This window comes from Malaclemys terrapin, chromosome 17 (genome assembly GCF_027887155.1).
Source record: "Malaclemys terrapin pileata isolate rMalTer1 chromosome 17, rMalTer1.hap1, whole genome shotgun sequence".
NCBI classification, from domain to species: Eukaryota; Metazoa; Chordata; order Testudines; family Emydidae; genus Malaclemys; species Malaclemys terrapin.
The window spans coordinates 7,724,026-7,738,368 of NC_071521.1; the positions used below are offsets into that span (position 1 = coordinate 7,724,026).

Below are 14,343 nucleotides of genomic sequence, written 5' to 3' on the forward strand. Positions count from 1 at the left end.
CTGTAACAGGAGACTATGATTAAATCGGACAGGAAAAAAACAGAGACGGCTGGGTCCTAAATCTAACATCATATAAAACTCCATTACCATGTGCCTAGAAGGAAAGGAGTGGCCTTGTTCTTTCTCTCTGAAATCCATGTTCTGGCTAATGTCAAGTGATCAACAAAACAGCAGTGGGTTGAATGTTCTTATTTTGGACCAGTGATCCAATATTATATCTGGGCATAACATTCAGAAGGCAGAGAATGAGTGACATTTCTCCCACGTTGGCATTATAGGTGCTTAAATTACTGCTTGTGGTTTTCTGCCCAAAATCCACCACTTACCTATCTTGACTTTACTTATTTGGCATTTATTAACCATCAGAACAAGTGTTAGAGCATGTTTGGGGTCAGTTTGTTTTTAAGACTACTAAAATGAGCCGTGTCGTATTCTGCTTGTCATGAATTCACTTTTCCTAGAATGATCATCACAGTAACACTTCAACAACAACAACAACAACAAAAATGAAGAAATTTCCTGGCTGGCTTCTCTTTAAATACAGTGGGCTAAATTCAGACATGGTATAAGTGGGTGCATACATCCCCATTGCCAACTATCCCATATGATCCTTTGTTAAAACTGCTGACGTTATAAACAATTTTTGCACTGCTTTTTGCTATGGCTAATCATTTATACAGCACTGTGTATTGGTATTGCTATTACTAATAATTTATATAGCACTGTAAAGGCACACCGGCCAAGTTTTTCAAATATGTCTGCCCAAAACAATCCACCTAGAACAAGATTAGTATTTAGGTACCTTTAGACATGGGTTTCAGAAGAGCTGAGGACCTACAGCTCCTATTGGATGAGGATAATCTGCTAGGACTTCTTGTTCCCCCTACTGAGAGCTGTGGGGACTCACTGACTCTGAAAATCAGCAAAGGTGGGTGGAAATTTTTCAATTAGACTTTTTTGTTGAAACCGAAATTTTCCCCAGAAACATAACAGTTCAAGAGAACTTTCATTGAGAAGATTTCTGAGGTCCAGGATGGAATTTCTGGTCCAAGAGAGAGACCACAATAGCCTGGTGTTTAGGGAACTCAGTCAAGAGGGGAAAGACTCAGATTTAAGTCCCTGCTCCAAATCGAGCAAATGGGAACTTGACCCATCGATCGCCTACCTCGCGGGTGCATACTCTAACCACTAAGCTATTAGCTATCCTGGAGCACATCTTTCTTGCAAAATATTTTAAAATGTCAATTTCATTCTACATCAAAACAAAAACAAATCCAAAAACCTCAACCTTTTCTGCACAAACAGAATTGTTGTTTTCCAGCCAGCCCTATAAATCAAGCCACTTATTTGGGTGTCTAAATATGGATTTATGGTGAGATTTTCACACTGCCTAAGGGAGTCAGCAAATCAACTTTTACTGGCTTTTAACGGGAGTAGGAGACAACTGTTTTAAGTGCTTTAGAAAAATCCCACCCTTTGGTGTCCAAATTGGAACATGGTGTTGGTCAGTGAGTCTAATCCCCTGAATCAGGCTGCATCATGTAAATAGAGGTTTGCAGCCACCAAGACAACTGAAATCCAAACTCAGAGCACGTTTGTAGAAACAAGCCCTGGTTGAAACATCTGTGCTTCTCTCCAGACCACTCAAGATCTTAATAAATGTATTTATTTGTATCATTTATAATTTGTTTAGTACAGGAGTGAACACAGGACCTGGCTGTGACCTGAATAGTAATAAAGACAGCGCCGGCCCCAAGCACTTCCAATCTGTGTGTTATTAGAATTTATGATTTGTGGTAGCCCCTAAAAGCTACTACTGAGATTGTGCTAGATGCTGTACATGCACAGAGTCAGACACATTCACGGCCCCAATGAGATTACAATCCAAACAGACAAGGCTGGGGAAAAGGCAGCATTATTATTCCCATTTTATGCATGGGGAAAATGAGGCATGAAGAGTTTAAATGACTTGTCCAATGTCACAGACGAAGTCTGTGGCAGAACCAGGTATCAAACCCAGATCTCCCAAGTCCCAAACCATAAAAGCCATCTTTTTCCTCAATACCAGCTGAAATAGTCTCTAACTCAAGGCTAGAAACCAGGCTACCCTGAGAAATCCAGGTATTTTAGAAGGTTGTTTGCTTGTCTGTTGTGATTATTCTAAACTCGTTTCTTTTGTGTACCAAGGAAGCAGTGATTTGAATGAGGAGAGTGCTGGGGGGGGAGGAGGGGGGGGTTTGTCAGAGGAATAGCAGAGTCAGGGGACAGCTGAGAGGAAGCTGCAGAGATAGGAGTACCGGAAAGGAACACATGGGGTTTCCAGGCTGGAATCACTGGTGGAGCACATGGACCTGTTGACTAATGTGACTTTTTTTCTTAAGAGCCATTGATGATTTTTCATTTGTTCTGAGTGCGCTTGATTCCAAATCCGTTTGGTCCATTGGGAAGGATGGAGATACAAATAAATGCTGCGGTGTATGTTTTAGTCCCTGTGCTTGCTCTCTTTGAAATGGCAGCCTTTCTTCTTGAATAACAAGGCAGCCTCCCATTCCTTTAACAAAATCAGCTCAAGGTCTTTCCCAAAAGAGATGGATTTAGGCCCTATTTGCTAAACTGATTAGTAGTACAATTGCACATAATTATTCAGTGGGTTTGACCTAGACCTCTCTGAAACATTGCTTCTTACTGAAGCTCAAGGGAAATGTATCTGCCATACAAAACAGATCTTAGATGAAGCTCCTGTCTAATGAGCATGCTGCCTGCTATATGAACTTGTCAAAACTATCAATATATTTAACATGCTAGAGCAAAAGGAATTCATAAGAAGTCAAAGGTCCTTTTTTCTGAAGCTTTCATGGTACTGTTGTATAGTTTAAACAGTTAGGAGAGGTCTCTCAAGGGCTGAAGCTTTCACATCTCTGTATGTTTTCAACAGCATTGGAATTTAGCGGTTGGCAATGGGGGTCAGAGAGGTACGCAGGTTCTGCAGTTGGGGCTTATATGTTTCATGTGCCTTTTTTTTTTTTTAAATGACTCAAGAAGCCATTTGGGTAGCTTAAATAATGAGAGTTGGAAAGACTATTTCAGTCCCTGGATGATGGAAACTATAGATAGTTGCCAGAGGCAAATGCAAATAATAAATACAGAGAAAATCATGAAAATCAAATACAAAATCAATTCGGATTTATTCCAATTTACCTGTGAGCTACACCCAAATGCAGAGGCCTAATAGGAAAGGAAATCTGTCATTTACACGACTATTCCCTTGTCACTGGTGCTGGGGGGTCTTTCTTCAACCACACAGGGTTCAGGGAAGCTACAAATATCATCATTATTGAGCCCAGCAAATACTGAATATATTTGACCAAAGATGCTTCCTTAGAGCACTGCTCCTAGATTTGATTTCACGTACTCCGTGTTCTGTTGTTATTTTAATCAATAAACCAACGTCTTCCTTGGGAGCTGATTATTTTGAGTCAAGCTGACTGAAAAACACCAAAACCCGTGAAAATTTTCATCGGTGTTTCACAAATGCATCCAGCTGTAATTTGGAGGAACCCAGCAGTTCTGGATATTAGACTGTTTCATATAAAGAACAGATTTGGCAACAAGTGCACCGCTCCTCGCAATACATACACACGCTCAGGGATAGAACTAGCTTTAACTGCTGAACAGTTTGTAAAGATGGTTTAAAAAGGACGAACTGAATGCAGGGCAAATAATAGATGGTGTGGCGATATAGCCAAAAAAGTGACCATGTAAAAACAGCATCTGTTTACCTAATAGAGTTGATCCCAGTAGGTGGAATTCACCCCAGTATGAAACCTACAAACTATTTAAGTTCCATTTAAATGCTTCTTGAAGGCTTATGTGGGCATAGGCCTTGGGCTGGCTTTCCTGCATATAGCATTCACCCCTTGTCTCTTCAGAGCCCTAGCTACCCTTTTTACTGCTGTCTGCCCTGGAGAGCCAACTAGCCATGGAAGGGTATCGATATCAGATTTGTTAGCGAAGTTTCAAACACAAACTCTTAGTACTGGTGATGACGTGTTGGCCGGGTTGACTACAGCTTAACTTTCCCATGCCAGGGGGAGTTTCAACTACAGAAGCCATCTCTTTTTTTAACGTGTAAATTGAACAGCTCAGATCTGGACTTGCTGCAACAATAAACAAGGAGTTGCACGCTGTCATTGGGAAAGAATCACTCTTCAGAGCACAAACCACCACCTTTTTTTAAACAGGCCTCAGTTTTGCACATTCATTTCCCCCTTTTCATGGACGATGAGTCAGGAGAGTTTAGATCTCCCCTCCTGGCCACTCCTTCCTTGGCCCTTTCAGTGTTTATATGGTCAGATTTCAACCTGAACCATCATAGGTCTTGAAATATGTCTTCCCGCCTTTTGAAAGAGCTCATCCAATTTGACAGTAATGCAAAAAAGGCGGAGCTGGAGATCATTTCTGGAGCACTGGGGAAAAAAAAAACCTTCAGCTCTGTCTAAACCAAAAGAGTTATCAGAGCGCTGCAGATAATTGGATGGTGCTTGCACTGCTGGCTTGGTCCAACTCCACATTGCATGAAAAGTGACCTTAAAAAGTTTGTGAACCCAGCAATCCCATTGTAACTCCCGGTGGAATAAAATTAGCAAACGAAACTAAGGGGGCCCAGATCCTCAGCTGGTATAAACAGGCTTGGCTTCCCACAACTACCATGCTGCTGTGTCAATTCACACCAGCTCAGGATTCTGGCCCTGGGATTTTCTTTTTGCATTTCAGATAGGCGGCTTGGTAATTACAGGGCCACGCTGACTTCTCGCCTGTCAGGAGAGCCACCTTATTCACGCCTCCCCCCATCCCAGTACAGCCGAGTGGCTCAGCAACTGAGTCCCTGCCAAAGCGGGGTGGGAGGGAAAAGGAGACAGATTTGTAGTTCGCAATCAGGAGATGAAAATTACTCAGTGGAAGCAAAGAATAAAAAATCCCTCAAAGATATAAACTAAAATTAGGTGGCACAATATTAACGCTGTGCAAAGTGATTTATATTCTCTGCACTCCTATTCAACATGCCTGTTAAAAGTAATTTGTATTTAAATGAGAATAAAAGGGAAAGTAATGCTAGTCACTTTCCTAAACGTCCCTCCTCCCCCACCCCTGCCCTTCGTCACTGTGACGGATCCGGTGCACAGAATGACTTTCTACTTGTTCTCTGAATCATCTAACCCACGCTTGTGTTGCATGAAATAAACCCTTTATGTTAGCTAGCCAATGCCCTGATACTCCTTCATTACAAGTGATGGGCAAACATCTAGAGGCTTAGAAATCCGGGTGCATCGGGCTTGCAGGTGAGACACCCACATTTTAAGGATCTGATTTTGAGCTCATTTGCTGAGTTGTATATCTGAGATCGCTCCATTGAGTAAAGGGAAGATTGTATTAGAGTTGCTCCAGATTCATACCAGTCTAACTGATCTGGCTCCAGAAATGTATCTGAACCATTGAACACCTCTTCTGCATAACCAGACTGAGAAATGGGCTCCTCGATCAGCTTTCCGGTGCCTCCCATTTCTGTTTGGGTCAGGAATGCCATGTAGTGTTTCTGTTTACAAATACGAGTGTAAGCATTTGTACCACACCTAACAAGTGGGTTCTAGTCGGGATCAATGCCTTTGGGCTTCATGAAAATATAAATGATAAATAATAACACCAGCTCCCACACAGGAATCAGGAAGTGCAGAGGCACCGGAAAATTAAAAATATATTTAAAAAAACCTTTCAACTCTGAATTTTGAACTTAAAATTAGGCTCCTGCTGGTCCATACTGCATCCGAACAGATTCACCCATCTCTAATAATTACTGTTAATTAAAAAGTTCCTCATGTCCTAAGCGGCATCTCATGGTGTGGGAAGGCTCAAGATTCAGAAAAAGCTCTTAGAATATCCCGAGGGAGAAATATCCAGCGTTTAATTGACAAGCTGCTGTCTGCATTGTTAGTTGCCCTGTTCCTGGAATCCCTCTCTCTCAATAGCTGAACTCAAGATCCTTTCTCTACTTTCGGCGCTCGATGTTCCCAGAGTCAATTTTGATATCTTCATAGTGGCTTTCATCTCTTAGACTGAGCCGGTGAGAGAGAAGAGGGTGTTCTTTGGTTTGCCATGGATAGGTGAGCTTCTCGTGACTGCAGAGAGGGTAACCTCCTCTTATGATCAGCTTTCAGTATGACACTATTTCCCTACTCACGGTGTACGTGCAGGTCTCTTGGTTTCTGTAGGAAAACCTAGGAAGAGACTCCCAGGAAGCTGCCCAAGGGTTATTAACACAGATCTTCTCAGCTACGGTTATGTCTACACTACGAGCTAGGGAGGTGATTCCCCCGGCTTGCGTACACATACTCACACCAGCTCTCATCCAGCTAGCGTGAGTGTAAATAGCTCATAGCCCTGGGGGTGTCAGCAGAGGCCTGGCCTACCCGTGCTGAGTACAAACACACCGGAAGCTGGTGCACTCAACACCAGCCATAGCTACACTGCTGTTTATACTCGTGCTCAGTCAATAAGAGCGTGAGCGTGTGCACACGAGCAGGGGAATGCGACACCAGAGGGAATGCAGTATCCATCTGGTAAATGAGCTCAGCTTTGCTCCATGCAACAAATGTTCTTTGCCACACTCTATGCGGAGTCCATTCAGAAGGGCCAGTGTTCACTTGCCAGACATCTCTACCAGGTGGGCCTGGAGATTCTAAATGGCACAAGCCTTCCACGGAGGGAGCATAGAATAGGCCAAAGTCAGCCCTGGTGAAAGCAGGCACAACTCCCCTGGAGTCAATGGAATTACAGCAGCACTGAATTTAGCCCAGTGTGTGTCCTGCTATGACATCACATTTATGATCAATTGTGACCAAAGGGGACTTCATCGCCAGGATTGAGGGGGCATGAGACAGAGAAGGCTCTGACTGCACCGGACTGGGCTAATGCATGTGAATATGTAAGGAATGATCTTGCTTAACATTTAGATGCTGTACATTTCCTAGGCAGCTGGTTTGTTGTGCCAGACACGTCCTGTTAGTGGCATGGAAATGGAATGAAAGGGGATTATGTCTGAGGACATTGGGTGGCTGAGAGACAGGAGTCTTTTCTTTTCTTACTGAAAACTCCCAAGCTGGGTAGTACAATGGCTCCGTCTGAGCTGACAAAGATTAATCTGGTTTTCATTAACGACTTTAGACCTTTTCGAAGCTACGTTATCTAGCAGATATCTGGATTTCATTTTCTGCTTGTCCTCCAGCTCTGATCCTGTGAGCTCATTCACGGATACTGTGTTTTCTCATGCTCTTTGCTCGATAGCATCGTTGATTGGAATAATCTCTTCAAGGGTTTATCTCAAAGTTCATTGGGTTGTGTGTGAAAATCAGCAAAGCAGCCAGACAAAATGGCTCTTACCCTTCCACCCTTCTCTCCGTTGGCTCCTGGGAATCCTGGGAATCCAATTGAACCCTGGGGGGAAATAAATGAGAGAAGAGGGTACAATGAGCTGAAATTGGCACTGTTCTGGTCTACTATTTTAGAATGAGGGCCAGATCCTCAGCTGGTGTAATCTGGTGTAGCTCCATTGATTACGATGGGATTATGCAGATTTAATGGGCATCGGCTTCTGTAGTTACACAGGCTCATATTCGGCTGGGCTTGGGTGACAAATGGCTGAGCCACCCACTGTGGCCATGCCCCTGGTAGGAAAGCTCACATCCATACTCCTCCCTCAGCCCCCTGTGGTCTTACGGATACCTTCTTGTGCTTACATGCCAGCTAGAACGTGGCCCTCGGTATATAAAGTAGGGGCATGAATATGGGACAATACTGCACATTGGCTTAATATGGTTAAGAAGTGGAACATGTTTTCAAATGAGTTGGTCCAATGTTCCTTACCCAGAGGGACATCATTGCAGGGTATCACAATAGTGATCACCTAGTTCTACCACTTTTAAAGCACTTCAGTGACTTGTGAGCCTAAGCCCCATTTTCAAAAGTCACTCCCGCATTTAGGAGCCTACATCTGATTCAAAGCCAACAGGATTTGCATTCTGAAGGGCCAATTTTCAAAGGTATTTAGCTGTCTCAAGATGCAGAGAGATGCCTAATGGGATTCAAAAGCGCCTAAGGTGGTTAGGTACCAAACTTCCATTGGGTACCTAACCTGTTTACTCACTTTTGAAAATCTCACTAGGCATCTCTCTGTATCTTGAAGTGCCTCAATACAACCAAAAATTTGTCTCTACTTGACTACATCACGCTGGCTCTCAGGCTCTCTGAAAAATGTTACCCCCAGTCTTTTCTTTTCCAATGCAACTGTATAGAGAGTAGCTGTCATTGCTAGTTTTCAAATATGCGTTATCTAAGAAATGCAAAAAAAAAAAAAAAAAAAACCAACCCACAAACAAACACAAACACAAAATGCAAATTAAAAAAAACCAGGAAACAATCTTTTGTGGTTAATTATGTCTCTAGTGTCAAGCAAGCCTGTTTTTTCAAGCAATGAACATGAATAATAAAATATGATTCTTAGGGAAAAATTAATGTTAACAAAAACGTAAGTTCCCAAAGCCTCCAGGGCTTGATAAAACCAGGCTGCAGCTTTTATTCTATGTAGCAGAACTCTCAGTTTTAATTTTAAAAAGAACATTTGACAACAGCCCAAATGAAGGTGGGCGTGTAGATGAGATACAGAGGATGCCTGCAATTCTGCAAATGGCACTTTTATTTTAATTTCAAGGAGACTTTGCCTCATTAGTTATTCTCCTTAATTAATTAGTTAACAGTAGTTCAGAGCTTTGAAGATGTAAAGCATAATATGGAGGCTACGTTTTTTTATTATTACAAGCCTAAAAGTGCACATGCACTTTGTTGATTTCTATATATCAAAGGGTTCCTGCAGAGCCCTACAGGGTGGTGGCCCACAATCTTTTCATTTTCCCATCCTCTCCCCCAAATGCTTCGCCCCCTACATTAACCGAGACTAAAGTAACATCAGAATCAATAATGTAAGCTACACGGCCTATTTACACCAGGTGAGAATCTGTCCCTCTTTTTTCAGGTTTGTAAATTTCTCCCACATATGAGAATCATTTGTTAGATGGTCTATATTGTTCTCTAAAATCTGAGGGAGGCTGTGCATTAAAGAGTTAAAAATACATGGCAAAACCTGATTTTCCATTGCCTTACATTTTGGGTGGCCATTTCACCTGAGCAAAGTGATCGGATTTTCACTCATTTAGTACAGGTGTAATTGACTACACAAGGCATGGAGAGTCAGGCCTGTAGGGCATGGGGCCAGTCATTTTACTCATGTAAACAGCCTCTACTGACTTCATACTTGGTTAAATACTCTGGATCAGTGGTTCTCAACCAGGGGTACATGTACCCCTGGGAGTACTGAGAGGTCTTCCGGGGGTACATCAACTCATCTAGATATTTGCCTAGTTTTACAATAGGCTACATAAAAAGCATTAGCGAAGTCAGTACAAACTAAAATTTCATCCAGACAATAACTTGTTTATACTGCTCTATGTATTATACACTGCAATGTAAGTACAATATTTATACACCTCTACCCCGATATAACGCTGTCCTCGGGAGCCAAAAAATCTTACTGCGTTATAGGTGAAACGGTGTTATATCGAACTTGCTTTGATCCACCAGAGTGCGCAGCCCCGCCCCCCCCGGAGCGCTGCTTTACCACGTTATATCCGAATTCGCATTATATCGGAGTAGAGGTGTATTCCAATTGATTTATTTTATAATTATATGGTAAAATGAGAAAGTAGGCAGTTTTTCAGTAATAGTGTGCTCTGACACTTTTGTATTTTTATGTCTGATTTGGTACGTTTTTAAGTGAGGTGAAGACAAATCAGACTCCTAAAAGGGATACAATAGTCTGGAAAGGTTGAGAGCCACTGCTTTGGATGACATCCTCCACTGTTGAATCAATGGTGCTATACTGATTCACACCAGCTGAAGATCTGGCCTTGTAGTTTTATAGTGATAGACCAGAAAGCTGAGTTCTGCCACGCTTCCTGGAGATGAGTTTAACAACAGTAAAATAAAAAAATTACCTTTGGACCTTGCCTTCCTGGATAACCTGGGAGCCCTGGAACTCCGAGTTTTCCCTGTAATATAATTAAAAAACAGAATGTAGTGTGTATTTTGTGACCGTTTCCCCACACCATTTTCAATAGTAATCTGGATTGTATATGTAGGTTCAATAAAGGGTTGCATTATGCAAAAGGAAACAAACTAAGCTTCATAGTAGTTCAGATGTGAGATCAGACCACATGAATACCATGAAGCTGAAGATACTTAAGAAGCACTAGCACTGTCAAAAGCCCCTTCTCTGCTGGGAGAGGCCTGCTGTTTGATTAGGGTTGATTCCTCTCTCTCACGTACAGCAGGTCAGGAAATCTTTTTTTTTTTTCATGTGAAAAAATTTTACCAAAAAAATTGGGTTTTACACAGAAAACCTGCCATAATCCCTTAATATTTTCAAATCTGGGGGATTTCAACCAAAAACTCAACATTTTTTTCTAAAACCATAGTTTCGTTTGCAACAAAATCCCATTTTTTTTGACAAAAGCTTGTGACCAGCTCTGCTCTGATGGCGTTGAACTAAAGCAGAGTGACTCTAGAGCTGGTGACGTCTGAACGTGACTGAGTCTATCCAGTGCAGCATGGCTGTATCCTGTGGGTCAAGTGCTTCTGTGTATATCAGGGATATCAAACAGCACCACACCCCAATGTCTTCAAACAAAATATAGATCGGCCCAAAAATCCGTCTCACTTCCCCTCCCAAAAAGAAGTCTCGTCTCAACCTCCAGACTCCCCCATCATCGGCCCTCCCGCCATCCACCAGAGGATATTCTGGGGAAACAGGTTGGTGCAGCGCACACTAAAACTGGGCCGGCCCTGGCCATTCTTGTCTGCTTTGACTGGGCATTGAAGGGACAGTTCCAGCTTTAGCACTGTTACCTTTTCCCCAGAAGGACCAAGAGGACCTGGATCTCCATTAGGACCTCCGCGACCTTTAGGACCTTCGGGCCCATCTTCACCTCGTGGGCCGGGAGGACCAATTTCACCCTGTTAATCAAAAGGGAAGTGATGATGAAGATGGCACTCATGCAATCTCGTGTCCCAGTGCAAATCACCTGAGGCTGGCAGGAACGTACACACGGCTATGTTCCGGCTCACCCTGGCGTCACTAAAACAATTTGCGGAGAAGTTAAACCTTTGCCCAGTCACTGCTCAGACCAGATTGTTGTGCAGTAAATTAGAGGGTTATTAGAACAGACATGCTGCTTTCACTCACATAGCCTGGCTATTATGTCTCAGCACAGCAGTTTTTCCCTACACTCCAATTATCCTCTCTAATTCCAGCTCCCCTCCACTGAAATAGCTTTCATTAGGTCTGGCTCCTATGAACCCTTGTTTCTGCTTCCTGATCTCCAAACCATGGGTTTACACACATGCAACCCCTGGGAGGTGTTACAATCTAGGGCCAATCTGAAAAACTGCAGAAGAAAGACTGGTATGAAAGCCTCAGCCTGAAAATCACTGGGAAATCAGGCTGAGGAACTGGCTTGGCTATTAGTATTGTGCATGGTTACAATAGACGTTTTCACAGTGGAAACACACAGGCAGCCTGATATTTTGCTCACAACTCATTGAGATGGCACCCTATTTGTCTGCAAAATTCTCAGGTAGCCCTCATCCTCAAGCAGCTCGGTATTTCTCATAAAAAACAAACAAAGGACCTTGCTAGCAGGCAGCAGGGATTGTATGTTTGGTGAGATCAGCTCAGGCGGGTACCTGTTTGGCAAGAGTATGCATAATCCTCCTGAGATACAAACCTTTTAGCATGGTCTGCCGCCAGATGAATTTCATCTTCGAAAAGAAGGAGGTGGGGCCGGAAAAGCTTTCAAGTGATGGACAGAGAGTGACTTTGAGATGATGTTCAGAAAGGGGCCCTTGGTATGGCTCCATGGTATTCTTACATGCCAGGAGCGATGGAGGATTTGCTTTGCATTTTTTTACAAGTCATCAAACAAAGAGCAATTTTTTTTTAAAAATGTGTCACAAATTACTCTTGTCGATCTCACTCCCTTGGGTCTTCTCACCCAGAGCCTACTATCTATTAATGAAACACCAAGCTAAGATGTGCTTTATTGTTCAGAAAGGCATGGCAAGAATGTCTCCAGCCATACGTCAGCGAGGTGGCATTCTACAAAACCATTTCCTAGTTGGCAGATCCCTGCACAGGTTTGTTACGCAGCTGCTGTCTGAATCTCTGTGTTAGTTTGGGCCGATGATTTGAAAAGCTTTTGATGCCAGGCAATGTGCCCTGCTTCTAAAGATACACGTCTAATATGAATATACCCCCCTGGTGGTTTCCATAGCCCTGTGCTCACTTCTACTGATGTGCATGCCGATGACTTTAGACTTTCTTCTGGTGCTACGAATCGACCGCCGGCTTAGCAAATAAAGAGGATGTAACATTATGGGAGGGAAAAGAGATACTGGAAATAAATAAATGATCCTGCAGGATGCGCAGGCATCAGGGCCGCAAGACTGGGTTCTATGTTACTACTAGCTTTAATTTTACTTCTGATATGGGAATAAAGAATCGAGAGATTTAGAACCTCCTTGATTCCAGCACGTCTGAGAAGCCAGGGATCCTATATAGCAGCTGAATGTACAGAGTGGGAGCAGAGTCTCATCATGACCCAGTCTAACTTTCTGCTCTCCACTGAGCAGATCTCATGAGTGAATACAGGAGTAAGCAATTTGCTGCCTGCAGGACACTCCTTCCCAGGATACCGGTGTGAAATGAATTCTGATGTATTCCACCCTGGGACAGAATCTTTATATACCAGGCACTTATCAGGAAAACACCAACAAGAAAAAAGCAACAGAGGGTCCTGTGGCACCTTTGAGACTAACAGAAGTACTGGGAGCATAAGCTTTCGTGGGTATAAACCAAAAACCTTCTAGTTCTCCCTTGAAGCTGCAATAGAACGACCATCGTGTTCCACCCCAGAGAGAACTGCATTTCACAGCTGCACAACAGGAGAGTTATCTAGTGCTTATGAGGGATTTTCAAAGCCCTGCCCCCTATTATTATGCTCCGTGCTTCATTTGGTTATTGAAGGGTATCACTGAATGCTAACATGCTTGAAGAACCATCCTCATTCATGAGACTGATTTCATGAAGCATGAAGGACCCTGTCCCAAATCTGCTCTCTCTCGCTCTCTGTGAGGAAGATGCATTCAGCATACCTCGCCAGATCAGCAAACACTCACCCGGTCTCCCTTGATGCCCATGTCACCTTTGAAGCCAGGGAAGCCATCTTCACCCTGAATAACAGGAGGAGAAAAACAGCGGATTGTCCAAAGGGGACACTGTGACACAGGTTAAATATAAGCCGTGACATTCTGCACCTTTGGGGAACAGGACTGAATGCTGAGCAGGGTTCTGAGCGAGGGAAAGAACCCATTTCAGCCCCCCGTTCAGCAGCTGCAGCAGAACAGTCAGCCTATGCGCTCTTCCACAGCAGGGCCAGTGAATCCATGTAGTGGCAGATCCCTTCCTTCGCTTGGCCACCATGTCACTGCCTCCCTCTCCCTCCATGGCAGCATGAAGGCAGCCTCTGTGAAACTGTGAACTGGGGGTGCCCAATGCTTGTGTATTTCCATGGCATCAGGGCATCGCTGTACCAGGGGGAGGGCAAGATGGGCCCACTAATCCCCATGCACATTGCACATCACATGTGCCCTTCTAGAGGGCTCTAGAGGTCTTTGATTCACTCATCAAAAATGTAAGCATGATTCATGGTGAAAACAACATATCCATGCAACACAGCCAAGCTGTAAGTGTTCAGGATCCTACCTTTGGGAGTATCATATCAACAGACAACTATAATCCCACTGGAATTACAAAGGTGCATTCTCCAACCAATCACACCTTGGCTCCCAGTAGAGATCATCTGCTCAGATGGTATAAATACCAGCAATTTACCGGTACTGGCAACAAATTATTTTGAAGAATAACAGGGTTTTATTTTCACGGAGATCATTTTACCCTATCCTTCCATGAAACCTCAAGGACAGTAGTAATATTTCTTCCAGCCAAGACAGTTTAACTGCAGAGCTCAAATCGATACTGTATCAACTCCTAGAGCAAACCCAGGACAGACTAAAACACAGATACCGTAACCAAAACCAACTTTGGATTCTGGAAGGTCCCTCTGGCTAACTCCTTGCCTCTAATTGCCAGCTCTGCTGCTGATGGACTATCAGATATGAAAA

The 14,343-nt window shown here is 43.3% G+C and overlaps 1 protein-coding gene across 2 annotated transcripts in view; it reads right to left on the minus strand.

Moving 5' to 3' along the window:
• The window catches only part of COL5A1 (collagen type V alpha 1 chain), a 244,922-nt gene that overhangs the window by 51,411 nt on the left and 179,168 nt on the right, over positions 1-14,343 (minus strand). For both annotated transcript variants that reach the window (XM_054007167.1, XM_054007166.1), the window contains exons 29-32: positions 13,339-13,392; positions 11,011-11,118; positions 10,101-10,154; positions 7,435-7,488 (exon numbers count right to left, since the gene is read on the minus strand). In XM_054007167.1, coding sequence (XP_053863142.1) covers positions 7,435-7,488; positions 10,101-10,154; positions 11,011-11,118; positions 13,339-13,392 — 270 coding nt within the window. The remainder of the gene's footprint in view (positions 1-7,434; positions 7,489-10,100; positions 10,155-11,010; positions 11,119-13,338; positions 13,393-14,343) is intronic.